Source organism: Vitis vinifera, chromosome 13 (genome assembly GCF_030704535.1).
Source record: "Vitis vinifera cultivar Pinot Noir 40024 chromosome 13, ASM3070453v1".
NCBI lineage: Eukaryota > Viridiplantae > Streptophyta > Magnoliopsida > Vitales > Vitaceae > Vitis > Vitis vinifera.
The window spans coordinates 22,971,963-22,998,993 of NC_081817.1; the positions used below are offsets into that span (position 1 = coordinate 22,971,963).

The 27,031-nt window shown below is 35.1% G+C and overlaps 1 protein-coding gene across 4 annotated transcripts; it reads right to left on the reverse strand.

Annotated features, from left to right (window-relative positions):
* Positions 1-25,637, reverse strand: LOC100244583 (protein LONG AFTER FAR-RED 3). Of its 4 annotated transcripts, none has more exons than XM_010647299.3 (15): positions 25,432-25,637; positions 25,066-25,235; positions 19,826-19,930; positions 14,281-14,353; positions 7,738-7,844; positions 7,538-7,661; positions 6,113-6,307; positions 5,660-5,745; positions 4,575-4,682; positions 3,412-3,507; positions 3,221-3,319; positions 3,015-3,089; positions 2,254-2,385; positions 1,997-2,112; positions 1-360 (listed from the first exon to the last, which is right to left on the reverse strand). In XM_010647299.3, the coding sequence occupies exons 1-15, from the start codon at positions 25,508-25,510 to the stop codon at positions 186-188; spliced, it is 1,740 nt and encodes a 579-aa protein (XP_010645601.1). In that variant the 5' UTR covers positions 25,511-25,637; the 3' UTR covers positions 1-185. The 4 variants fall into 4 exon arrangements, with proteins under 4 accessions (XP_010645601.1, XP_010645602.1, XP_010645603.1 ...); XM_010647300.3 differs by having other exon boundaries at positions 19,826-19,927; positions 25,432-25,636; XM_010647301.3 differs by having other exon boundaries at positions 25,066-25,280; positions 25,432-25,636.
* Between the last annotated feature and the right edge of the window lie 1,394 nt (positions 25,638-27,031).

Consider the following 27,031-nt stretch of genomic DNA (forward strand, 5'->3'; position numbering starts at 1 on the left):
TATAGTAATTGAAGCCGATTAATGATTAATTAAATATGTACCTGAGAAATAAATAAACTTATCTTCGGGTAGTTCAACCAGCAGTGCCACCTACAGGAGAAGTATCATATACAAATACTTGGGGTTGTATTTGGTATGATTAGAAAATGGAGGATCTTTTTTCAATTCTCAGCAGTAATGGGCTTTCAGGGGTAGGCTTGTAGACCACCAACAAAGGTTGCCTCAACAGATGCGGATCCTTCTGCTGCGAAGTCATCCCATGAGTCAGTGGAGAGTACAACAAAATCAGCCATTTTTCCAGGAGATAGAGATCCCAGATCATTGTCCAAGAAGGATGCACGGGCCGCTGAGATTGTGTACCTGCCACAAGAAGGTCTAGATCAGTATGATGAGAGCAAACAAAGATGACACCAGAAAAAGATGGTGTGAGGAAACAAGCGTTGTGCAATGTATAATTGCAAAAACCGCTTTGAGTCCTGTGTTTAGTCAAACTCCCCTGTTGGGGGATTCCTGGTGTCTCGAATTCAAATCATGTGGCACATCATGTGCCTGTGCCTGTGCCATGCAACATAGATAAAAAAATTATTTTGGTTGCCCCAGTGTTTGATTCCAACAAAGTAGTAAAGGAAAATGATTTTCCCGTGTTTGATTCTATTGCAAAAAATATGAAAGAGAATTAAATATCATTAAAATTAATAAAAAAACTTATGCATTTTCAAATTATTTAATCTTTATTTAGAAAACTTAAAATAAATGAAATAAATTTGAAATAACATATAAAAATAATTTATCTAACTTTAAATTTATTTTTTATTTTCCTTTTTTCTATTTTTCTTTTCCTTACATTCTCTCCCAAAATTCTCAAGAACCAAACATTGCCCAAGGGTAGAAGAGAGAAAAGTTAGACAGCAATACATTTTGTGCACGTCTCAGAGTCCCAAACCTTTGCAGTTTAACAGGTTATGGATTCAACACCTAAAGATCACACGTATCCGAGCCATGAGCTTCAAGAAGGATGAACAAGAAAGAATACCAAAAAGATTGCACTCAACATAGCTGAGCCATCAAAATTATCGATTTAATAATGACTCATTCCTACTTTAGCTGGACAAAACATGTGTTTCATCAATAGGTTAGGTAGCACCACCCAGCCACTTTATTCTACCATGACAATTAGAATCATTGCCTTTCCATGCTCAAATTCATTGTCTCGTCTTCTATAAGTTAATACATGACATTTCTTCTATTACTTTTCTTATAGTTCGTACTTTTTTTTGTTGGTCTGTGGAACTGAACCAGTAATCTCCTATTCCCCATCCAAGTCCCTGCCACCTCAGTGGCCGAGCCAGACCCAATGAGCCAAGATATTTCTTTTGCTATACTCTTGCCTAACTCTTGATACTAATAATCAAGATGTTGAATAATTATTTAAGCTTGAATTTGTCACTGATGAGGACCTGACGTAAAATGGGTCTGACCTTGGTTACAGTGTAAGAAATTGGGATGGTCATCGAATAATTTTGGACCATCAAATTTTACTATGTTATTTTAGATGGCAAGCCCTTGAGGCCTGACTCAAGTGGTAATGGGGTAGGTGGCCCTAAAGCGGACAAAAAAAGGGTTTCCTAAAAGAAAAAGGAATAAGATGGCAAATTTGTTGAAGAAAAAAAAATTATATAAGGAGTCTCTAAGTCAAACAAATCTTGATGTTTTTTTAGCATTTACATTTTGTGAATAAGGCTCAGCATGCACTGGGATTTGTGCTAAGAAACATGTCATGAACCATGTGTAGGAGTTATTCTTGTTCCAGGAAACATGAAAAGATGCTAGGTGTTAGATATCTAGACGCAACAGGTTCCATTTTTAAATCATTGTATCCAAGCATGAGTATATGTGTCCGTATATATTTATATTTATATGACTGAAAAAACAAAATTATAAGGGATGAAGTAAAATCACATAATATGAAAAAGATGAACAATTTCGTGTTTCTTACGCATTTAGAGCATCATGCAGTGTAAGGCACTCTGATGAAATCCAAGCACTTTCCCAACCAGGAGGTATTCTTTTCATTGCTGCCTTGATGCTACCTAAAGGATTAATATCTGCAACCTGAAAAAGAAAAGGGAAAAAAAAAAAAAGCTCTGATCTAAAAATATGCAAATTAAAGGGCATGGTTATGATCACCATAGAACATATTTTATTTAAAATTGCCATACTATGTATGAATAAAAAATGTGTAAAAAATCATACAGGCCAATCAGAACCAAACGCTAATTGTGCATTGCTAGCCAAGAGCGACCGAAATAGATAAGATTCTTTTTGTGCCCTTTCCACCCCTAGTTTCTTTATCGCAGAATCAGCATCATCCAGTAGGTGGTCTGGCTGTTGAGAATCAGCATTCAATTATGTTGTGACTTGTGAGAACAAAAATATATTCATCCCAAGTGATAAACAAAAAGAAAGGCCCTCAAGGTATTAATAATGAAGATAGTAGTAGTCTAGTTCAACCATAATAATGAAACCAGCTTAAATTTTGGGAAATCACAAGACAAAAAGAAAGCAGAATCAGATGAAAGACAATCCACCCATCCTGGAAAATTTCATCCAGATTTAAAATTAAAAAAAAAATGAAAAGCAACAGTATAATAATAAAATATTGGATGTCAAAGGTGGAAAACAAGGTATGCTACACCAAAGCCCATAGGGGTTTTGAAACATTACTCTCTGAAATAGCAAAAAGATTCAAATTTGCATGGAGTTGTATTTCAAAACAACTTCGAACCATAACTGGACTTAATAGCAAGTAAAAGTAGGAAATTAGAGAAGAAAAAGAAACAAAAAGAAAAGGTGGGGCCTAACAAGAGTAGCCAGTAGCATTCACCGATTTATACTATACGGTTTGGAAGCAAGCCTGGCCCTGGCCTAATTTCCAACTGACCAAATCCCAAGCAGCCTCATAAATAGTCAAATGTTAATGGTAAAATGCATCAAAGATAATCATAATAGAGAACCTGCACTGAAGCAACAATCCCTTGTTCACCAAATCGAGCTGTGGACCCTGGTACCAAATGCTGGGCATGTTCAATCTGATAGTGTTTGTTGCAATCATGAAACAAGGTTTTTTTATTAGGATAAGAAAATGTTTATGTTTCCATAGACACTAATAAATATGATACTTAATTTTGAATCTTTTCCATGTTTTAAAAACTAAATTTACCCTGAATCGTCGATCCCTCATTCCATTCGTAGAACCTACTGATTCATACACATCCAGGATCAAGTCATTTGCTTTATCACCTATAGCATGAATAGCAACCTGAAATAAATCAGAAGCAAAGATGTCTACTTGATATAATACAATCATATTTTAATAGATATAAGGAGGGTTGTAATGTGACAAGGAAACACCTGAAGACCAGATTTATCCGATGCCATAGTCATGTTGAATAGACTCTCAAGTTCTGTCACTAGTAGGCCATAGTTGTGAGGATCATCAACATAAGGCTACAGAATCACAAATCTATGAAGTGTTAGATTATCTATGTTACTGTCTAGATAAGAATATCAACAAATTCCAGATCACAGACTGGTGCATAGCACAAATAGTAGGGGCTGTGATGTGCCGAGCTGGCTATACTTGCAACAACCCAAGCTTCAGAACAATCTTAAGCTCCTCAATACAAATTCATTAAGGTCACCAAGCTTAAGCTGAGCTAGGGAAAGCTCAGTTTGGATAACTTAGCCTATCATGTCATTTTCATGTGCATAAACTCATTGATTTGAATTGCTACATACTCTCTTCATTCATATATGAAGTAGTGTTACATTTAAGAATTGAATATTGTAATGCAGTTTAGGGCCCCATTTTATTCATAGGCCCCATGATGCCAGATACTTTATCTTACTTTTAAAGAGCTTCCTAGGATGTTTGGTCACAACTAAAGCAGGTTTAGGGCTTAAAAGCTCTCTCTGTTGACCCTGGAGGTGGGATGATTTTGCAGAAGACCTTTCAAGAAGAAGTTTTAAAATTAACCTTATTTATTTTTTTTAAAAAACTGTTTTTCAAACAGAACTTTTTGGAGAAGCATTTTAACTAAAAGGTACAGCTGCACCAAAAATGCCCTTAGCCAACTTTAACTGAGCCAAAGTGTATACAAACTAGAGCAAGCTTGAGCTGAATCAGCTTGATAAATAATGTCTCCCCAACTATGCCTGTAACTATCAAATACCAGGTCAAGATAACCTAAAAAATTTTACATTTTCACAGCACAAATCCCCAAGAAAATGTATTTTGTAACTCAACTTACAAGGACAAGAAAAAGAACACTAACAAAACTTCACATTTTCAAACCGCAAAATTTTGAACCTACACATCCAACATTCTGTATGAAGAGACATAACACTCATGTTTGCATTTCACATATTACAGCAGAAAACTTGGTCTATATCTGTAATATAAAATGGAAAGAAGGGATGAAAGGGCCAGGAGAAAACAAATGCAGACATGGTTATGATATGCTTTCAACTTATTAATGAGATTTGGGGGGGTACTCCCAAACCATGGTTCTCACCTCATAGAAGAGTGCACTATTAGATCCCAAAGACCCATCAGCAAAACCCTTAACACCGCCCAAATAAATCCATTGGCTTACGACACGACCTGTCTTGCTGATAAGGTCCTAGGCAAGAAAAAGGATCTCAGAGGCAGCACAGGAAAGAACTATAATATTACTTATGAAAGTTTAGGAAATGATATGAAGGCAAAATGAGAGAAATCCACACAAACATATCAATTGTGAAAAACAATTACAGCAAACACCTAGAAAAGAAGCTTGTCAAATTAAACAATAGAAATAACAATTAAAAAGCTCAGAGTGTTGTCCTTTGCCACTTTGTGCTGCTAACCACACTTGAGTTATTTGGTCAAGGATGGTCAAACACCTTTGTTTGAGTTGCCAGATAGGATCTTCTCTTCCCCTAGGCCTCAGTAACGAAAGAGATTGCAGGCATTCCTTTAACTGATTCCTTTGAATTGTTTTGCACCTTACTTGCTCCAATTAAGGGTTCCAGCTTCTCTAGCTGATTACATTTAGCTGGGGTTGTATTCAGGGCTGGATTCTAGTTTCCTTCCAAGAATGGTTGACTTCTGGTAACATGTGCGCATCATTAAAAGGTTATGTTAATAGCATATCTCATTGACAAATATGTATGTCAATAAGTGGTGATGCACTCAGATATAGGTATTCATTCTAAGATGGACTTCATCTGCCTATAATAGAAATCAACTGCTCCAAGGATAATCAGTACTGAGGTGTGGGGGATGTTTGAAGCTGACCAATAGATGTTCCCTATTGGCATGACATCTGGCTTAGTTTCTGAAACATTGGTAACTGAATTTGTTGTCCAGAGCAACAAAATGTAATAACTAGCTAATTAACACAAAGGGCAAGTACATACACAATAAGATGGTGCAATTAAATCCAAAATGTTAAAAATGGCAAAAGTTTTAAAGCAACTATCAAGCAAGAGAGCAACAAAATGTAATAACTAGCTAATTAACACAAAGGGCAAGTACATACACAATAAGATGGTGCAATTAAATCCAAAATGTTAAAAATGGCAAAAGTTTTAAAGCAACTATCAAGCAAGAGCATACAAGTAGGTGCGACCACGTTTCCATTGGAAAAAATAAGCAGACTCTGATCATCATTTTCCCTGAAGTATCAGTCCAATGGTACACATCTGCAAATATCAACAAAAGTAAGAATGAGTGAATGGCTATTCAAAAGGCAGAAATGTGCTGCCAGGTTGTGCTTGATGGAGATTGACTATTTTGTTTCATACACACTACCCTAAAATAAGAGCACTCAAGGATTTCACCTCATCTCAATCTGAAGATAAATCAATTTGGTGATTATGAATTTATGATGATGATGTCAATTTTACATGACCAAAATGCATGTTCAGATGCGATGTAAAACACACAGAGGAATGATTTCATTGCATGGGATCCAAATGCCAGCCACTCCATACCCCAACAAACACCGCCCCACTACCCACCCCAATCCCCTACCACCACCACAACCACAACCAAAAGTTTATAACAGACCTGAAAAATCATCCCAAGACAGCTGTACTGATGTACCAGGAACATATCTCCCAAAATCAACAACTGTTGTAACACCTCTCATCAGAGCAAGATTACTGGCTCTAACCAAAGCTTCCCTCCTTTCATCAACTGAGACCTCTGGAATCCAGGGAAGAAGAAGCTTCATTGCAGAATCAATAAGCAATCCGTTGGGTTCTGTAAATGGCAATGATGTCAATAATGGGATGAACAATATTTTAACTTATTTCAACACATAAAAACACTATGATCAGTTTCATAACTAAGAACTTACTATATTATCAAATCATTACGAGACATGTAAGATTAGCAATGGAATGGAAGAAGCACACTTAATTGATGGTAGGACAATCAAACAGCTAGAGAAAAATAAAAAAGGTGAAGAATCCTTTGGAAAGCTCTTTATACAGAAGCAGATTCTAATCCAGCTAGAAGCAGCTGAGTGGAGGCTCTGTTATCTTAGGCATCCTATAGTACAAGAGGGCTTGGAGGTACGACCAGCAGATGCATGGATTATTGATATATCAAGAAGATTAGGATGCTCTTATTTATGGAAGTGATTTCAACTAATCTGAGACTTAATAATTGCTTAGCTAAAAGGGTGCCTTGTAATACCCAGTAGTATTCAAAATATAAATTTGGCACTGAAGGTTAATCAGTTTGATTTAGTGGTTAATTTAACACTAGTCATGTTTAATTATAAGTTAAAGCTTGATCCAGGTTAAATGCACTTAATTAACGGTTTAAGCTCATATGTTAGTGAAGGTGAGAATTTGGGAAAGCTAAAAAGTCAAAAGGGACTTAAAGCTAAATAAAAAGAGTGTCAGTGGGTGATAGTTCTAGAGCACACAGGCAGAAAAAGAAATTTACTAAACATGCCATTTAAGGATTACAGTATTCTAATCACTACAGGCAGAAAATAAATAAAAGTCAGCCACAATAAATACTCTCTTCTTGTGTTTAATTCATCATCCCACTAAAAGGGGATATTACATCTGAGTCTGAAAATGAGGTTAATCCTGAAATCCAAACTCTGATTCATCAGATTCTATGAACAGAAAACCATAGATGCTGCTGCGTAATATGGTATAGTAACTAATGGAATGCATATTTTTCAGGCCTTATTGTTTGAAAGCTGTAGCCTAATTTTCTTTCCTTTTAAGATGAAGATTTGCATGTAAGCAAGCAAAGCCTCCATGCTTCCATGCTTCCATGCCTGAGACTAGACAGTGAACCTGACTCTTGAAAATGATAATCAGATGCATAACTACCCCACAAAAGCCATAACAAAATCTTGACCACATCATCTGGCCTTAGGAGATAGATCTCAAAAGTGTAGGACCCAAAAACTAGGAACCAAGGATGTTCATGAGCATCTTGAGACACAAATATAATATTAAAATTTACCTCCACTGGTGGTTTTCATGATGGTCCCACCAATTGGATCCTCTGTGTATTTTGTTATTCCAGCTAACTTTAGAGCCATTGAATTAGCCAAGCCCATATGACCATCCGTCCTTGACAACCAAACCTGTGTATCAGGACATAATGTGAAATGCCAATGTCAAGCAGCTAAAGTTAATGAAAGACAGGGCCAGGCTTCTTACAGGATTGTATGGTGTAATATCATCAATCCAAGAGGCTACCGGCAGTTCTCCTCCCCAAAGATCATTGTTCCATCCACCACCCAACACCCAGGAACCTTGTTTCTTATCTAGAAAATTGTTTGCATTGATAATTGCATCAAAAAATGAATATTAAATTCAATAAAACATATGAACATGGGATATTAATGCCAAACCACTCTGTTTGAGCCATATGACTTTTTGTCTTTGGTAGCAAACAGCATGAGTTACTAATGTACTATAAACTGAACATTCCCATACACAATTTGTTGAAAAAAATAATTCATGTCAAAATCTGTTCAAATAATTGAATACTGGTTTCAGAATATAAGTCATAACAATCCGATTCTTTCTTTGAATGATTGTGGTTATGTAGTTTGGCAGGAATTAAGAGTTTTCATGTCTCAAAAATGAGTAGCTCATTTTGGCAGCATACAGGTCTTATATTTAACATCCAATTGAGTTCCACTGGTTTTTCCCTAAGATTAACAACCTTTGCTTTATCCTTAATATTGGCAGTTTAGAATTCTCAACTTCATAATCTTTGTAAATATTTTAAAACCCTTGCAAACAAAAATCAGTATCATAGCGACAGACAAAGTTATTAAGGAATTGACAATATTATAAAGCTACATCTCAAACTTTACTTCAAAAATGCTACATTTGGGCCTTAAATATTCAGTCTTTATTTTGTTCAGCTTAAGAACTATCGAAGAATACAACGTCTTTATTATTTTGTTCAGCTTAAGAACCATTGAAGAGTACGAATCTATAATGGAGATAGGATCAACCTTTTTAGGAATTAGTTAGGAGTTTATTTTTGTAATTAAAACCACAATCAATTATTTGGATAGGATTTGGTAGGTAGTTTCCTAGTTCTTTCTACTTTACTTACTTTTGTAGGTGTCCCAGAGTTGTATATATAGAGGACTTTTTCTCTTCTTTTCCCTATGAATGAATATGCAGCTAGCTAAAATTAACCTGCTAGTTTCTTCATAGCATCAAAGCCGACCTCTGATCACCTGGAATAATGGTCAAAACAGCCATGACAAGTGCTTCTAACAGTGACAACAACTTCAATGAGGTGGAAGGAAAACCTACCTCTCATCAGAATTTCATGATTAGTGGTCATGGTCACTCTTCTCAGCCAATTACCTCTCACAAACTCAACACAGAAACTTATCTTCAATGGTCTCAATTTGTCAAACTCTTCATTCATGGGCATGGAAAAATTGGGTACTTGACTGGAGCAATACCAAGACCACAAGAAGGAGCGGTTCTCATTGAGACGTGGGAAGTAGAGAATGCCATGACTATGTCATGGTTGATCAACTCCATGGAACCCAAGATTAGTAAGACATACATGTTTGTGCCCACTGCTAGAGAGATCTAGGAGGCTACTAAGGAGACCTACTCCGACCTTGGTAACTTGGCTTAGGTCTATGAGATAGCCACACAGATCAGAAATACCAATCAAGGTAATATGAGTGTAATTCATTACTACATAACACTCAAAACTCTTTGGTAAGAACTTGATATGTTCTATGACTATGAATGGCATTGTGCACAAGACAGTGCAACATTCAAAAAGATGATTGAGTCTTTGCATTCCTGGTGGGGCTAAATAATAAATTAGATAAGGTTCGGAGCAAAATTCTTGGTTGTGAACTTCTACCATCAACCCATGAAGTTTTCTCAGAAGTTTGAAGAGAAGAAAACCACAGAAACATGATAAAAGGCAAGGAAATTTCATTGGCCCCAACAAAATCCGAGGCCTCTACAGTCAACACTGCCTTAGTTGCAAAAAATAGTAAGTCTTCCACTTCTGCCAATGATCCAAATATCAAAAGGATCAATGGAAGGCCCTGGTGTGACCATTGCAACCGAGCAGGTCATACTTGTGAGACCTGCTATTAGTCACATGGAAGACCACCCCACATGAAGAACAATTGTCCCAAGCAGGGGAGTTCTTTTCAGGCTTTTACTGCAATCTAGTTTCCCTCACTAAGGAACAATTGGAGAATTTGACGCAACTATTGAATTCTACTTATCTACCCTCTTATTCTATTACACAAAAAGGTTATTTTCCTAAGTCCCTAAGTGTGAGTCAGTTGGGATCTAGTCTGTAGGCCTACAGAGTTGGATGGTTTAGGGTTTGGGAAACTTACTTTGAGAAATCAAGTTTTACTAGGGGACACATCCTAATGGATGAGATGTCAATAATTTAATTAGATGGTCACATCATTGTTCTTGGAAAGCCACTATGCTTATTTTCTCCGTTTTTTCTACACACACTCGCTTTGTGGTGGGTGATGGGACAAAAATTTGTTTTTGGGAAGATCTAGGGTGGGAGGATCAACCTTTGTGTTCGTAACTCCCAAGACTTTTCATAGTGGTCACAACTAAAAACCTCTCTGTTTCAACTATTTTGGGTAGTGATAGCCCTCCTTGGAATCTTTTTTCCCATCGTAATTTAACTTATTTAGAGTTTGAGGATCTTGAAAGATTAATGACTTCTCTTTTCAATGTACATGTCTCCACTTGTTACAGATGCGAGAGCTTGGGTACCTTCTTCTTCAGGAGTATTCTCAGTAAAATCTTTCTTCTTAGCCTTAACCAATTTATCGGATTCAGTTCCTTTCTATCCAACTAAGTTTTTGTGGAAATCAAGAGTCCCCTCTAAAGTCATGGCCTTCACTTGGTTAGTAGCACTTATGAAGGTAAATACCAATGACATGCTACAATTGAGAAGGCCTTTCAAAACCCTTAGTCATGATTAGTGCATGCTATATAGCAGGAGTGGAGAAACAATTGATCATTTTTCCTACTCTAATTACTTTGGGTTATGGCACAAGCTATTCTCATAGCCAAGAGTATTTGTCATATGATGGTTGTTTCCTTTATGTGTTTTGGGAACTTTGCTTGAGACAACATTGTTTGGAAGATCACCTATCTCACTTTTGATGTAGATTGTGTGAAGAGAAATGCTAGAATTTTTTAGGATTCTTGTAAGACACTTGAGATGATGTGCGACTTGATTCATTTCTTTGCTTCTTTTTAGGCCTATTGTACTAATGTTTTCAAACCTTTTCCTTTGAGTGTCATTCGGTTTAGTTGGCTCTTGGTATATACTCCTTTGTTTCGAGTTGTATTTTTGTATAGTTTTTTTATTCTTTTTGTACAAATTTCCTTGTAAAGCGAAGGTTTTCTTAAGTTTTTTTATCAAGTTTGTATTGTATGGAGAGGATTTCTCGTCCTTCTTATGTTTTATTATCTTTAAATTAATACATCTTTGGTTTCTGATAAATAAATAAAAAAATGAAAAACATGGGATACCAACAAAGTTAGGGAGATCATTTGTTGTTCATCAATCATTTGGATTCAGGAGGAGTTACAGCTTTTTTGGTACATGTAGACAACATTATCATGACGGGAAATGATGAAAAAGAAAGACAGACTTTGAGGCAATGCTTGACCAAGGAATTTGATATTAAAGAGTTATGAATGTTGAAATACTTCCTAAGAATCGAGGTTACACATTCTAAATAGGGAATCTTGATTTCTTAGCAGAAATATGTAATAGGCTTTCTCAAGGAAATAGGGAAGTTGGCGTGTAAACCAACAAGCACACCAATAGATCCTAATCATAAGTTTGGAGAAGCTAAGGAAGATGTTGCGGTATATAGAAAGATGTATCAATGTTTGACAAGAAGACTTATTTATCTTTCTCACACAAGATTGCATATAGCATATATTGTGAGTGTGATAAATTAGTTCATGCAGAGTCCAAAAGAGGTTCATCTACAAGTTGCTAAATTGCTAACCAAGTGCTATAGTACCTTAAAGGGTCTTTAGGAAATGGTATTCTATTTAAACGAAGCTTGGGACTAGTACTTGAAGCATATACATGCAAATTATGCTAGATCTATGGTTGATAGGAGATCAACCACCAAGTATTGCACTTTTCTTGGTGGGAATCCGATGACATGGAGAAGTAAAAAAATAGAGTTTGGTGGAGAGGTCTAGTGTAAAAGCCTAATTTAGCACGATGGCTCAAGGAATGTGTAAACTACTATGATTGAAGATCGTTTTGTAGGATTTGAAGATTAAATGGGAAGGCCTAATGAGACTTCACTGCAACAACAAATCTGCAATCAGTATTGCACATAATCCAATGCAACATGATCGAATGAAACACATAGAGATAGATAGACATTTTATTAAGGAGAAACTAGATAATGGATTGATCTATATTCTTTATGTATCCACCAACAGCTAACTTGCAGATATACTCACCAAAGATTTAAGCAATACAACATTTTAAGCAAATGTTTTCAAGATAGGAATAGAAAACATCTATTCACCAACTTAAGGGGGAGTATAGATAGATGGAAGCAGGAAATCCATAGCCATATATTTTTGTAATTAAGGAAGAGAATTAGGGCAATCCCATAATCAAGGGGATCTAATGTAATTAGGGTAGGAAAGTTCTTATTTTTTATGCTAGGAATATTTGTATATAAATGTGGGTTTCTGTATAGATTAAAAATCAAGGAAGAAATTTATTCTTTAATCTTCCAATTCTTCAAATTCTACACTTTCCACCAAAAGAATTTGAAATCAAGGATCTCGGCCCCATGAAGAACTTCCTAGAAATGGAAGTTGCAAGATCAAAGAAGGGTATCAAGAAGGGTATCTTGATTAGTTAGCGGTGTGTAATCCCAATGGGTTGGTCTAACTAGAGTGTTCGCTTGTTTTTTATTTGTATTTTCTTATATTTGATTACTTGTAGTCTTGTTTTTCTCTGGTGGGAGGATTCCTCATCCTTCTCTTGTACTTCCTTTTTATCAATATATTCCTTTGTCATTTCCTATCAAAAAAAAAAAAAAAAGGAAGGATATCTTTGTATCCCAGAGGAAGTATACCCTTGACTTGCTCAAAGAAATTTATTTCCTTGGAAGTAAACTAATAGATACTCTAATTGAAGCAAATCATAAGATTGGGTATGTGAAAGGAGCAGTTCCTGTTTACAAGGGAATATACCAAAGTCTAATCAAATGTCTAATCTATCTGTTACACACTAGACCTAACATCGCTTATGCAATTAGTGTCATGAACCAATTCATGCATAAACCATATGAAGAACATCTAGAAGCCATCCATTAAATTCTCAAACATGTCAAGGGTATACCTGGGAAGGGATTATTCTTTGGAAGAAATGAGTCAAGGAAGATTGAAGCCTTCGCAAATGCAAATTCGGTAGGTTCTGTTAGTGATAGAAGATCAACACTGGGCTATTGCACATTTAGAATAAGCAATTTGTTGTCGCAAGAAGTAGAGTCGAGGCAGAGTTTAGATCTTTAGCACCAAGGATATGTTAGCTCATGTGGTTGCAAAGGTTGATGAATAAATTGAAACTACAAAGTGAGAATACCATGTTGTTATATTATGACAACAAATCAACAACTAACATTGCCCACAATCCAACTCATCATGGTCGAACAAAGCACATTGAAGTTGATCAACATTTTATCAAAGAGAAGTTGAAAGAAGGATTAACCTGAATGCCATACATAAAATCCAGCAGACAATTGGCAGATTTTCTCATAAAGGGACTTCCTCGAGTGAACTTTGAAGGCTTGATCAGCAAGTTGGGCATGATTGAGATCCATGCACCAACTTGAGGGGGAGTGTTGAAGAATCCGAATCTCTAATGGAGATAGGATCAACCTTTTTAGGAATTAGTTAGGAGTTTATTTTTGTAATTAAAACCACAATCAACTATTTGGATAGGACTTGTTCGGCAGTTTCCTATTTCTTTGTACTTTCCTTATTTTTGTAGGTTTTAGAGTTGTATATATAGAGGACTTTTTCTATTATTTTCCCTATGAATGATTATAAGGCTTGGTAAAATTAACCTACCAAGAATATTATTCCCTGGGTTTTCAATTAAAGTTTGAAATGAAATTAACCCGTTTTGATAACCCAAGGAAAAAAGGGGACTACCCTAAAATGTAAGAGGTTCACTTCTTAAGGTCCTATGTCCATAAACAGTAACAAGTTTCAATTTATTTTATTCCTTAGATAGAACTTGATGGTATTTATATGAGTTATTTTGACAGCAAATAATATGTTTCAAAAAGGGGTTGCAATTGCATGCACACATATTTGGGGGAGAAAGAACAGAGTTGATTACTCCAAATGGGGACTATTAAAAAGAAGGAAAATGAATTGTAGGGAAGATTGCTTTCTTTCTAATATTACAGTGGAGGGAGATCATAGACAGCTCTTTCTTGGGTGATACAGGTGTGAACAGGGTCATGGAGGTATGATCACTAGGTCATGGACTTCTGGTTTGTTGTTTGCTTTCTCAGAATCCTGGTTTGGCAAATCTGAAGCCAATAGGCTGGGAAAGAGAGGAGCTATCTCCCTTTGACTTCGTTGGAGATCTCATGCCCCCTTGAGTCTGTGGATGGTACAGAAAACTGTAAGATATACAAAAAAGGGCATGAACAGGAAACTTACTTTTTACTGCTTCTTGAACCCTTCTTACAAACTCATCTCTGTTATTTATACCTCGTAGTTCCACCTGTGCCATCTGTACAATTAAAGGAACAAAAGAGAATAAACAAACACCATTGATAGGAATTGTAGAAAGAAACAAAATTTTGGTAAAGATTAGCAGCATCGTTAAGCAGATGGTCCAAATGACTTAGAGTTACATGGAAAATACAGCCACTATTTGGAAACTTGGATTTTTAATCAGTGGGCCATCCCTATATGTTCAAAGACAATATTTATTCATTTATTTTTTTTTTCTTTGATAGGAAACAACAAAGAGATAAATTGAACGATAAAAGAAGTACAAGAGAAGGATGAGAAATCCTCCCACCAAAGAAAACTAAACTACAAGAAAACAAAAACAAGAAAGTACACAGAAAAACAAGCTAGCACTCTAGATTAGACTAATCCTTGGGAATTACACACCGCTAACCAGTCAAGTTGTACCACATTAAGGGGAGTCCCCTTAAAAACCTTGGAGCAGAAAGCCCAAAGAGAAGTAAGGAAAAAAATAGAATCCCAAAGATACTTTGAATTCCTTACTTTATCCTAAAAAATCCTTGCGTTTCTTTCCCGCCACACAACCCAAATTAAGGCGATGCTCGCAGCTTGCCACAAAACTATCCCTCACTTAGATGAACCAAAACCATTAAATTTGATGGACATCATGTCAAAGATGCTCCTCGGGGGAACCCAATCCATCTTGGCTAACTAAAATAATATGTGCCACAACCCCATCGTCAAAGAGCAATGTAGGAAAAGATGATCTACCGATTCCCCATGCATCATGCACAGAATACAAATATCAGGACTAAGAGCTTTGTAGGGTCTTCTCAATTGTAGCATGTCATTAGTATTTACCTTCTTGTGTGCCACTAACCAGACAAAGGACTTCACTTTGAAAAGGACTTGAGAATTCCACACGAACTTAGAAGGAAAAACCGGAGGAGAACCAGAAAATTGGGATAAGGCTAGAAAGAAAGATTTGACTGAAAAAAACCCTGAAGAAGATAAAGGTCAGGATCTGGCATCTGAAACCGAAGGTGATAGATGCAAACCATCAAGTGACCGCATGAGGCCTTCTAAATCTTTTTTTTTTTTTTTTTATCAGAAACAAAGAAAAATATATTAATAGAAGAAAAGATACAGGAGAAAGAAAAGATACAAAAGAAAGAGAAGAAACCAAGGGAAGGATGAGAGGTCCTTCCTACACAAACTGAACAAAAGAGAAACAATAGGATTTTTGAGGATAAGGGGAGAACAAAAGAGATGTTATGGGATTTGATTCGGTTCTATTCTTCTCTATGGACTTCTTGTACTGTAGCTTTTAGAGGAGTTCCTCTAAGTGTTTTACAACCCAACTAGATTGCGGTTTGTGCTTCAAAAGTTTGAAGAATGTTGGGGTTTCTCTTTGTTTTTAGAGGCCTTCTAAATCTTCTATCTCAGAATCTGAAAGGATATGGCAAAAATTAAAATTCCAAGATAAAGGACGAGTAGAACCGAGAAGTGAAGAAATAAGAATATTTTTATCCAAGACTACTCTAAATAGTCTTGGATATTGGGATCCCAAAGATTGGTCCCCCCACCACAAATTTTCCCAGAATCGAATTCTTTCCCCATTTCCTACCACAAACCTAGTAAACATGGAAAACTCCTCAAAGACTTGTGCAATAGCCTTCCAAGGACAACTATGTGACCATCTAACTAAAGTGTTAGCATCCCAACCATTAGAGTGAGAACCATAAATGCTTAAGATGACCTGATGCCATAGAGCTGAACCCTCTCTAGGGTACCTCCACAACCATTTCCCTAAGAGAGCGAGATTCCTTAGAGAAATCTTCCCAAATCCCAATCCCCCTTTTGTCTTCGGATTACACACTACATCCCAACTAACTAGATAATCTCTTTTACCTTCCCTAATCCCTGACCATAAAATATCCCTTTGCAACCTCTCAACTTTTGCAGCCACAGGAGCAGGTATCTTAAACAAAGAGAGGAAGTAACAGGGCATGAGGGTGAGGCAAGATTGGATAAGAGTTACCCTTCCTCCAAAAGATAAATAAGTCTTTTGTCACCCATCTAATCTTCTTGAGATTTTCTCAATCAATGGATCCCAAAAGACAATATAGTTCCTCTTAAATTGTGTTATGTATTCAGAAGGATGAATTTCACTCAGATATGTACTCAATCAAGAGTACATCCCTGCTCATCAAAAATAGGAACATTCCATATATATAGTCAGTGTGTGTAGCAGTGGTCAAAGACTGGAGGTGTTTTAACTTAGAATAGGTAGCAAAGAATTAACTACAAGCCAAAACAAAACATACATGGCTTAATTCAGGGATGCTTGAAAAAATAAAAATCAAGATGTTTGTGGACAAAAATGATAAATGTTATGTACAAAGCAATCAGCTCTAATAAATGGGTCTAGATGCGGGTGCGTGTGAAGGTGTTTGATACTTCACATGTCCAAATTTTAAAATATTGAGAGTCAGCTGAACAAGATCTCTAATGGTATACACTTAGACACAATATAATAAAAGAAAAAAAGAATCAAACAAAAGCAAAGATATTCTTGACAAAGATTCCCCCTCTTTTCTCCTTCATCCCTATTTTTTCCTTCTTATCTCCAAGACTCCATTTGGATCCCAAAAAGATTTGAGGAAAGGTACAAGAGAAAGAAAATAGAAGGTAAAATTAGAAGGAAAGAAAACGTCAAGGAAAATAAAAAAATAAATTTAAATTAATAAAAATTTTCACACTTCTCCAAATCTATTTCTCTTCTATACAAAGAATGAATGAATTTTTGAACAATTTTCATTATATTTGACTTTTCTCCTTATTTCCATAGTAAACCAAACTAGAGATTTTGTTTGTCTTCTTTTTCTTTCTCTAGTACTTTTGATGAAACAAATAGTCTAAATATTTTAATAATAGTCTAAAAACAAGGGTCTTATGGGATTTGCTTTTTAATTTGTTTGCGGTGTCATGGGTGTTGCCTTCTTCAGTTAGAGAGACTCTCCTTAGTTGGCATGGTTCATTTGTGGGCAAAAAGCGCAAGAAGGTGTGGAAAGTAGCTCCTCTTTACAAATTTTGAACGGTTTGGAAGGCGAGAAATAGATTGGCCTTCAATGATGATGTGTTGTCAATCTAGAGACTCAAATCCTTTTTTGTTTTTTCTCTTTGGTCAGAGGCCAAGTTGTTTATAGTTGATCACCCTCTAACTATAGTTAGTTTTATTGATTGGTTAGGCTCTATCTAAGGTCGTTTTTTGGGCTAGCTGGGTGCTTGTTTATTTGTTCTTTTTTGGCTGGTTTGGCAGTGGGTGTATAGGTATTGTATACCTTGAGTCGCTCTTTTGGCACTTCTTTTTAATAGATCTTTTCTTACCTATCAATATATATATATATATAAGAGTTCACTTTCCATCAACTCTCTCGTTCTTCATTATAACTATATGCTACTTTGCTAAGGAAGTTGAAAGTAAAAAAAGAAATCAATTAAAATCAAAAGACACAAGTACAGACAAGGATCTCATGCCCAAACACATGTCATGTCATGTTGATATAGGTAAACTAGTGAAGTCGGAGAGTCTAGGTATCATAGGTAGTCAACTTATGAATATGTGCACACATACATTTATATATACTATGCATCTAATGTTCTCGTCTGAATTTAGTATTGGCAGCATGAAATTGAGTATAAACCAAATATGTATATATATATGTATTGTACAAATTTCCTGGTGTTTTACCCGCAGGGAAGAGTGGAAGCAGCACCGTTTTCTCCTTCTATATCCTGCTTTTTTCCCTCAAGGACAAGGATAAGAACGCCTATCTCAGAAGGCAAGTCTATCTAGGAAAAGGGGATTTCAACCTTGCCTACGGCCTAGACCTAGCAGCAGATCCATCTATCGTTGATCATAGGAAAGCGTTTAGAAGCGAGATGGAAGAGACCTGACCAGCATTGCCATTGTCCAAGAATTTACAAGAACAGAGGAGTGAGACTATGAACACAGTTTTAAAGGCCTTCTCAACTGTCTTTTCTACATGTTGACCAGGCATTGGCATTGAACAAGGCCAATCCATCTGTTAATTCTAGGTCAAAAGCTAGTGTAAGAGGACACTTCTGCCCATTCCATGACTTAAGACTGGACTGGAATTCATCATCCAATGAATCTTTCCTTCTTAGCTTTCCTATAAGGCCTAACTAAACTTGCGGGATTCTCTTATATCATCATTTGCCTGAAAGGGCTGACTCAATGCCAAACTCTCTAACCTAAGAGCGGATCTCAGCTTACGAATGCCAAAGCAGTCAATCCCATTCTTTGTTGATAAAAGTACACTACCCCGCTTGCCTGTAACCTTCTGCTTGCTTGGCTACAGTCACTCCTATTAGGTCACGAACTTCCTTAACTTAAGAAAGCGGGTACCCCTTATTTGATTTGCTGACAGTTGCCCCTGATTCTCTTGTTAATTCCTTCATGCCTCCAGTTATGTGTTGGTAGAACCATGCATGATACCAATAGCAGAGAGAAAAAGGAACTGTGTATAAAGTGAGAACAGAATGGAATAGCCATAAGTAAATCTATAAAAAGGAATTTGATCCAAATATATTTCTTTAAAATGAAAAAAAATCCTTGAATGACATGCCCCTTCCTTAAAAATCCTGCCCATGTCATCCTACATAAGGATATTGTTGAATATAATGTATATATAGTGTACAGTCTTTCCTTTTTTAATATAGGTTACATGTATGGTAGTTAGTTCTCCTAGGCTTGTATATATATATATACTTCTCAATTGTAAGTAGTTAATCACGTGAATGAGAATTAAGGTTTTTCTTCTTTCTCTCTCTCTCAACAGATATGTTCAGAAGTGTTATTGTACTATAATATGCACAACCTGTGTACTTAATGCACTCTAAATAGTCGTCAGTTATGTACAATTTTTTTATCAGAGTAGAAATCTGCTGAAAATGGAGAGCAGTGCTGCTGATGTGCTAATTTTCTATTTAGATTCTTTCATCAAAGTATAAGAATGGCCATGAGCAGTATAAGATATTTCTTCTCATCTGGTCTTTTGTTCCATGTTCAAACTAGTCCAGTCTGACTCTCCACATGTTGCAAATGAATCATAGAAAGGAAGGGTGCATTCGAATTTGTATATCTATATTCAACGAATGAAGTCAGATATGCATTTAAATTTTTAACAGATAACATATAGACAGCAAACGAGTTTAATATGTGACATGAAACAAAAATGAGTTTGTACCACTCATTAGCTCTCTACATAAGAACATGGCTTAATGAAGATACTGGAATCATTTCGCTGAATAATGTATTTTTACAGCTAAGTCAGGAAATAATAGTTAGGGGAAAAAGAAAAATGCAGGCAAAATTGCATATATGGCAGGTGTTAAAGAGCATGATATATGTTGTAAACCCAAATCCTAAAAGCTTTCAACAGTAGGGAACACAATTGAATTAGATGCTGGGATTCTTGCACACCTGCAATCCACCATTAATGAAGTGCACATGGGAATCAATAAATCCAGGAACAACAATTTTCCCCTCAAGATTCAACTCTTTTGTCCCATATCCTGGCAAATCCTGCTGTCACATAAATAATGCATAAGAGAGGAACAATTTTGAACTCATGAATTTCAAAACTGGCTTTGACTTTGTGGCAGTATGATTATTTTTATTTGACAAGTAATAATGGAAATCAACGAGTAGAAAATGTACAAGCTACAGATGTAAATAAGAACAGTAATGTCAATACTTTATATGAGCCACCTATTGCCCAAGAACAGACAGACAATCATAAAAGGACTAGATGAGAGACAAAGAGATCCAGGGAATAGGTAAGGACTTTATGCAAGTTATAAGGGGACTAATTTCAGAAGTTAAAAAATTGTAATTCAATGGAATCCAGCTTGTTTTCCACTATAACACTATACATTCGACAAAGGAGGAAGAATATAAGAGCTTAGAACTCAAGTTGCCTGTCAAATCAGAGGAGAGATTCCATCAAAGCTTAATGAATTTCAGAATCTGCTGGATGTGTAAACTTTAATGGATGCTCCTTGGGGAACCCAAGGCATATAGATAATGGTGGTTTATGGAGATATGGGGAATTGTTAAGAATTTGACCAAGCACGGTGATTTGGATTTGACTACTGAGGTAATGATTCTAGCATTACTTAGGCCACCAAAAGACTGTCTTTGATGGGGATTAAGGACTTCATAGTAGAGAAAAGTCTACAATTGTCATTTAATAGGTTTCCCATGAGGAGTAAAGTGTCTTGGAGGTATGACCAGTGGACGTGCCAAATCACTGACTTTGAATTGGATCCAGCCTATTCCTTCATACTGAAGCCCAGTTCCTCTAACCAAGAAGCCAATAGCTTTACCAAGTGGGATGAACTCAAAAAACCCAAAATGAACCAAAAGGAATTAAGTTGGTTTTTTTTTTCAAGATTTAAAATTTTATTGGGCTAATTTGAGAGACACCAAAAATTCCAGTTCAGTTTATGGGTTATAAGCATTTTAAACCGATGAAAACCAAACCAAATATTTTTTGTTGATAGGCAAAGAGAAAATATATTAATTCTGCCTAAAAAGAGGGTGCATCATACACATGATGTATACAATATGCACCAAAAGGTGAAATAAGAGGGAAAGGAAATGAAAAAACTTTCACCCTCCACTTGGAGCTAAGTCAATCAACAAAGTCTAACATAGTTAAGGAATGGTTATCAATTTGCACTCTAACCCATTTCAAAAAAGTGCTCGTAAAACATATTTGAATGCTTAGTCTAATTGTTTCTTATCTTTGAAAGATCTCCCATTTCTTTCATTCCAAATAGTCCAAAAGGGCCTACCCTCCATTCCTTTTTCCACATTCTTCCCATGAAGGATTCATGCCAACTGAGAAGGGATCCTCCCACTAAAGCACACAACACCCAAGCCACTCAAAATAGTGAAAAAAATAATTGTCACAAAATGCTTTTGCCTTAGGATGATGAAGGGAGGTGTGATCAATCGATACTTCATCCTTTTGCCACATAGAACACCTATTCACTATAACTTATCCCCTCCTTTTGAGCTAATCAATTGTCAAAATCCTACCCAATAAACTTCCCAAGAAAAAAAAAAAACACACCTTTGTAGGAAGCCCAAGAATTTCATAGAATGCTTGCATGAAAAGACTCTCTACCAATCCAAACTAGGGAGGAACAAAACGAGTTAACAAAGAAAATGTCTCCTTTAGAGATCTTCCTACTCATTTTATCCTTTGTTTCCCTTTTGATACAAATTGGTTGTAATCTTTGAAGGAAGGCAACCATAACTTCAAGCTCCCAATCATTGAATTGCCTAGAGAAGTAAGAACTCCACTTACCTCTCTCTTGTACTTAGTTCCACATATTTGTTACTTAGGAGTCCTTAACAATGGCTAAAGATAACATATCCAAGAATGACTCCTTTAGTGAAAGGTCTCCGCACCACCTATCCTTCCAAAATTTAACCATGGTTCAAAGTTGTAGTATTGGTCACTGACTCGGAGGGTCCTAAGGCATATCGGTCTAGACATCTTGACTTGGTATTAGATAATATGCAAAATAAAATAGTTAAAAGGTTAAACAGATTATTAGAAAAATAAATAGAATTAAATAAGATTAAAAATTAATAAAATAAAAAATATATTAATATAATAATATTTAATTTATTATTAATAATAAATTAACTTACAAAATAATACTCCATATATTAACAATAAATTAACTTATAAAATAATACACTATATATGGTACTATTACCACATAAAATAATGTTTTAATAAAACTAATGCAATTGATAAATAATTGATAAATTATTTCATTGATAATTTTTCAATTAAATTATTGAATTTAATAATGTTATTATTGATAATAATAATAAATTATTGAATTTTTTCACTTTTTCTTTTACCAATTTTAAACCATTAGCATATATAAAGCAAATATGCCATTCATAAGGCAATGAGCATTTAAATAATTAATTATTTATTATATAAAATAATACATTAGCCCATTTTTTTCAAATTCCCAATCCTAAACACCAAGAACCACAACATGAAGAGAGAAAGACTGACCACTAACCGCAACATGAACAAAGAGAGACTAAGGGTAGTTGGTGACTTGTAGAGCACACCCACATCACACTAATAAGACCATGGATACAAAGTACAGAAAAGTGAAACCAACATGTAGAGATTGCCATTAATGGAAATTTTTGATGTTTTTTTCACCGGTTAGACAATCACCCCACCGAGATCTTAGACACAAAGGCGTTGCAATCCATCCTAGATGTCTTCTTTCTTCTTCTTCTTCTTCTTCTTCATTGTGGGTAGAGTCATAGGTCTTGAAAAACTTTTCTATCAAAGAGAATCTCCATTCTCTTAGAGATTTCTTAGATTTTGATTGATGTTTGATGTTCTTTTATTGTGATTTGAAAGGGGAAAATTGATTTTTAGGTTTAACAAAAAAAATTTATAACTCAGAGGATTCAATCGAGTCAACTTGGAATCTTAATTGAGTCAACTTGGAATCTTAATCGAGTCAACTAAGTTTGATCGATTTTTTTGCCTATTTTGGGTTAAAGATGGTATTAGGTATCAGACTCAGTGCAAAAAGGTTCGAGGTAGATATGACTTAGCCGATACTTGGAACTTTGAATTTAACCCCTCTCCTGTTGCCAACTATAATGCAAGATTTGCTTTTAAAATCCTTCCAACCACTTATAATAGCTTTCCAACCAAAACCATCCCTTACACCCCCTAGAGCACCATCCTCTCTCTCTTCTTCCCCAAACTTTCCTACTATCACCTGCTTCCAAAGGGACTCTCTCTTTGTTGTGGATCTTCAAATCCACTTACCCATGAGGTTATTGAGGAGGGTCAAATTTATGATGCCCAAGCCCCCGGTTTTTTTTTTTTTTTTTTTTTTTAATTTGAGTAAATGATAGCCCAATTAACCAAAAGAAGTTTTTTCTCCACTTAGACTCCTTATGCAAGAAATAAAAAGATCAAAACAAATGATGGAAATGTTTCTCCAATTGTTGGTTTAGGGTTAATACTTTTAAATCAATCCATGTCCTTAAAATGTATTATGCATGTTCAAAAGTTACCAAACTAATTGCTTTTAATTAACAAGATCACCAAAGATCTTAACTATTTCGTAACTCCTTTCCCTTCTTATTGTGTCTTTTAGGACCTTGTAACAAAGAAGATGATTGGCATGCTAAAGAACAAGGTGAGTCTATTATGCGGAAAGATGTGGTGACTTTAATTCTTTGTCTTGTTTTTCAAAATCTTGAAAGAAAAGAGACTTTTTGCTTTGGTATAGTTAAGGTTGCAACTTGAGTAGGTTGGTTAAGTTGATGATTAACTTGAGTCCAACCCAAATTAAGAAACAATCAACCCAACCCAACCCAACCTTTAACCCGAGGTACTCAACCCAAGCCCAACCCAACTTCATTTTTCTAAACTCGGGTTTGTAAGTTAAACTCAGGTTGATCAAATTAGACTTAAATTGATCGGGTTGATTGGGTTGCATGATTCAAAATCTATCCATAGTGGTTTTTTAAAAACTTTTTTTCTATATATTTATACCAAAATTTAAATAATAAATAACACAAAATTTCAAAATAACAATAAAAAAAGTAAAAATAAACTTACATATCTTTTTAAAAAAAATGAAAAAGTATATGATATAATTATAATTTGATATTTTTTATTTAAAATCTAAAAAAAAAATGAATAACATTATATAGGATAATAAAGATAATAAATATTATAAAAATATTAAATCGGGTTCGGGTTAGACTCAGGTTGTTTGAACCTTGGTCCAAGCCCAACCCAAATTGACATCCTATATTTTCCCTTGAAAGAATCAAAGAGAATTGACATCTTTTAGCTTGTTACATACAAATGCAAGGGATCCTTCTAGAATCACTAATATTTCAAGTGCTAAGTGGTTTGTAATGTTTGTTGATGATTGTCCTAGGTTACTTGGGTATACCTTCTCTTAAGAAACTCCAAGACCAACCAAAAGTATTTTCCACAAAAATGATTTGTAATCAGTTTGACAACAAAACACAGTTTTAGATCTAACAATGGGAAAGAATATTCAACAATGAATAGATGTCTAATCTCCAAAATGAGGGTATTATTCACCAATCTTCTTATGTAAATACACCCCAACACGAAGGACTGACAGAGAGGAAAACAGTATCTCTTTGAAGTTGCTAAAGCCTTACTTTTTCACATTAGAGTAACCAATAGCAATTGGGGAAGAAGTTTTGACAGCCACACACCTCATAAATCGGCTATCTTCCAAAATCCAAGGGTTCAAAACAACTGTACAGTGTCTCACCCCAAACGTCTACTATATTCGAAGGGTTTGGGAATCTTAATACTGCCTTCATTCACTTTCATGGCCATAACCGAACCAAATTGGACACGAGGGCTCTTAAATGTGTTTTTCTCAAATACTCCCCTACTCACAAAAGGTCATAAGTGCTATCAACCTATGTCGCTATGGCCGTTACTTTTCTGGAAATATTCACCATACAGCAATTACAATGCATGCCACCTGAACATGTTAGAGGTTTCAATAATTAATTAATTATACTTTTATGGCACAAAGAGAACGAACTATGAACACTAAACATGAAGAAGAAGAAAGACCAAAAAAAGGTCGAGCAACCTGAACAACAGAGGAGTAGTTGCCGACTCGTAGAATCCGCCCATTGCTAACCGCCATGGAATCAGCGAACGGGAGGGAAGCATCGCTCGTGTATATCAAGGCATTCCTCACCACCAAATCCGCAACCGGAGACGATTGCAACGACAGCGACCATCTCAGATTCGACCAATCTGCAAAACACCCAACTTCAGAACTGCACCACGCTTCGTCTAGCTCTAGGACAATAAAGCAGAAACAGAAAAACCCTTCAATTAAAAATAGAGAAGAAAGTGAGGCAATTGAAATCATTTGCCCTAGTGTTTCTTTCAATTTCCCGAAAACCAAACAGAGGCATTGTGGGTTGTAGAAAGAGGGAGAGTTGATTACAGTTTGAATGGAGAAAATGAAGAGAGACTACAGAGAGAAGAAGGACGAGAATAGCTGAGAGAAGCGAGAGTAGCTTCATGTGTGAGAATGGAGTTGAGTTGAGTCTGGTCTCTTTCCCCCTCTATCACCAGTCTGCAAGCAACCACTGGGTAGCCCTGGAGGTTGAAGCAGACAAAAAGGAATCTTGTTCGTGCTGTTGAGCATCCTTGGAAAGTGACAACAAACCATTAAAATTCAGAATAATAATAATTTTATTTTTTTAAACGAATGGAGACTAAGCAGAATAATTACAAATATAATTGAAAGATGAGTCGAAGTAATCTTTGATTCTAGACTGCAAATGTCTTTTTTAACTAAATAATCTTTTATTTTATTTGTTTTCTGATAAATATAATGACAATCATAAATGTTTTAAAAATGATATAACTTTTAAATATTCTCCCTTAATAACATAATAAAATTAAAAATATTTTTATTTTAAAACCATACATTCTATTAAAAATAATTATTGAAGCATTATTTATATTTATATATCTATTTGCAACCATTTTTATAGTATCATGGTTTCGATAACTTTTATTTTTAATATTATATATATTTTTTCTTTATTTTATACCTAAATAATCACACTAAATAAATGGGTAAAAATAAATAAAATTAAGTGAGCCCGAAATTGCAAAGAAATAAAAGAAATTGAAATGCATAATTCTATTATTTTGGGATTTTGACAAAATACAATATTGTTTAGAACATGATCTTTAAAATTTTCGGTTTAAATATTGAATCAAAGTTGTTTTGTTTCTAAATAATCATTTTAAATTTTAAAACTTAATTTGAAATTAATTATCAAAAAATAACTCCAACGTGATTTGGTGGACATGAGCACTAGCATCTTGCACTCATTATGGTAGACATGGTCATTAACAAAGACAACAATCTTTACATTCTTATTCTCGAGACTTTACGAAACACTAGGAGTGGCTTTTGGGGACTATTGTAAACTTTGGATCCAATTCTCCTAGAAGGAATTACAACTTTATAAGCATAAAATAAAAAAAAAAGAATTTTTTTTTAAAACAAATGTTCTTAAAAAAAAGATTATTAAAATATAATTATTTTAAAAATAAATATAAAAATACTGCTTTTATCATTTCTTTTATTCTTACACTAAACTTGTCTTTTAATAAAACAAATTCACTTTTTACATAAAAAGACTAATTTACTTTTTATATTAAATTCATCTTTTGAAAATATGAATTATTTTATTTTATTTTAAAACTTTTTATAGTGAGCTCGTCTTTTCAAAAGACGAGTTGGCCTTTTTTTTTTTTACATTAAACCGTCTTTTGAGAAGACAAGTTTATTTTTACATTTAACTCATTTTTTATTTTTTTTTTAAAAATGGCACAAGCATAAAAAATTCTGTTGACGATGTGGGCAGTGGGCCTTGGCTCAGCCAACAGTGAAGTCTGATCCCACAATTAACTAAAGTTATTCATACTATATTTAGAGATATTTGACAAAAAAAAAAAATCATACAAAAATATGAAGAAAACCCCTTTAAAAAAGCCATGTTCAAGGCATTTCACCGAGATGAACC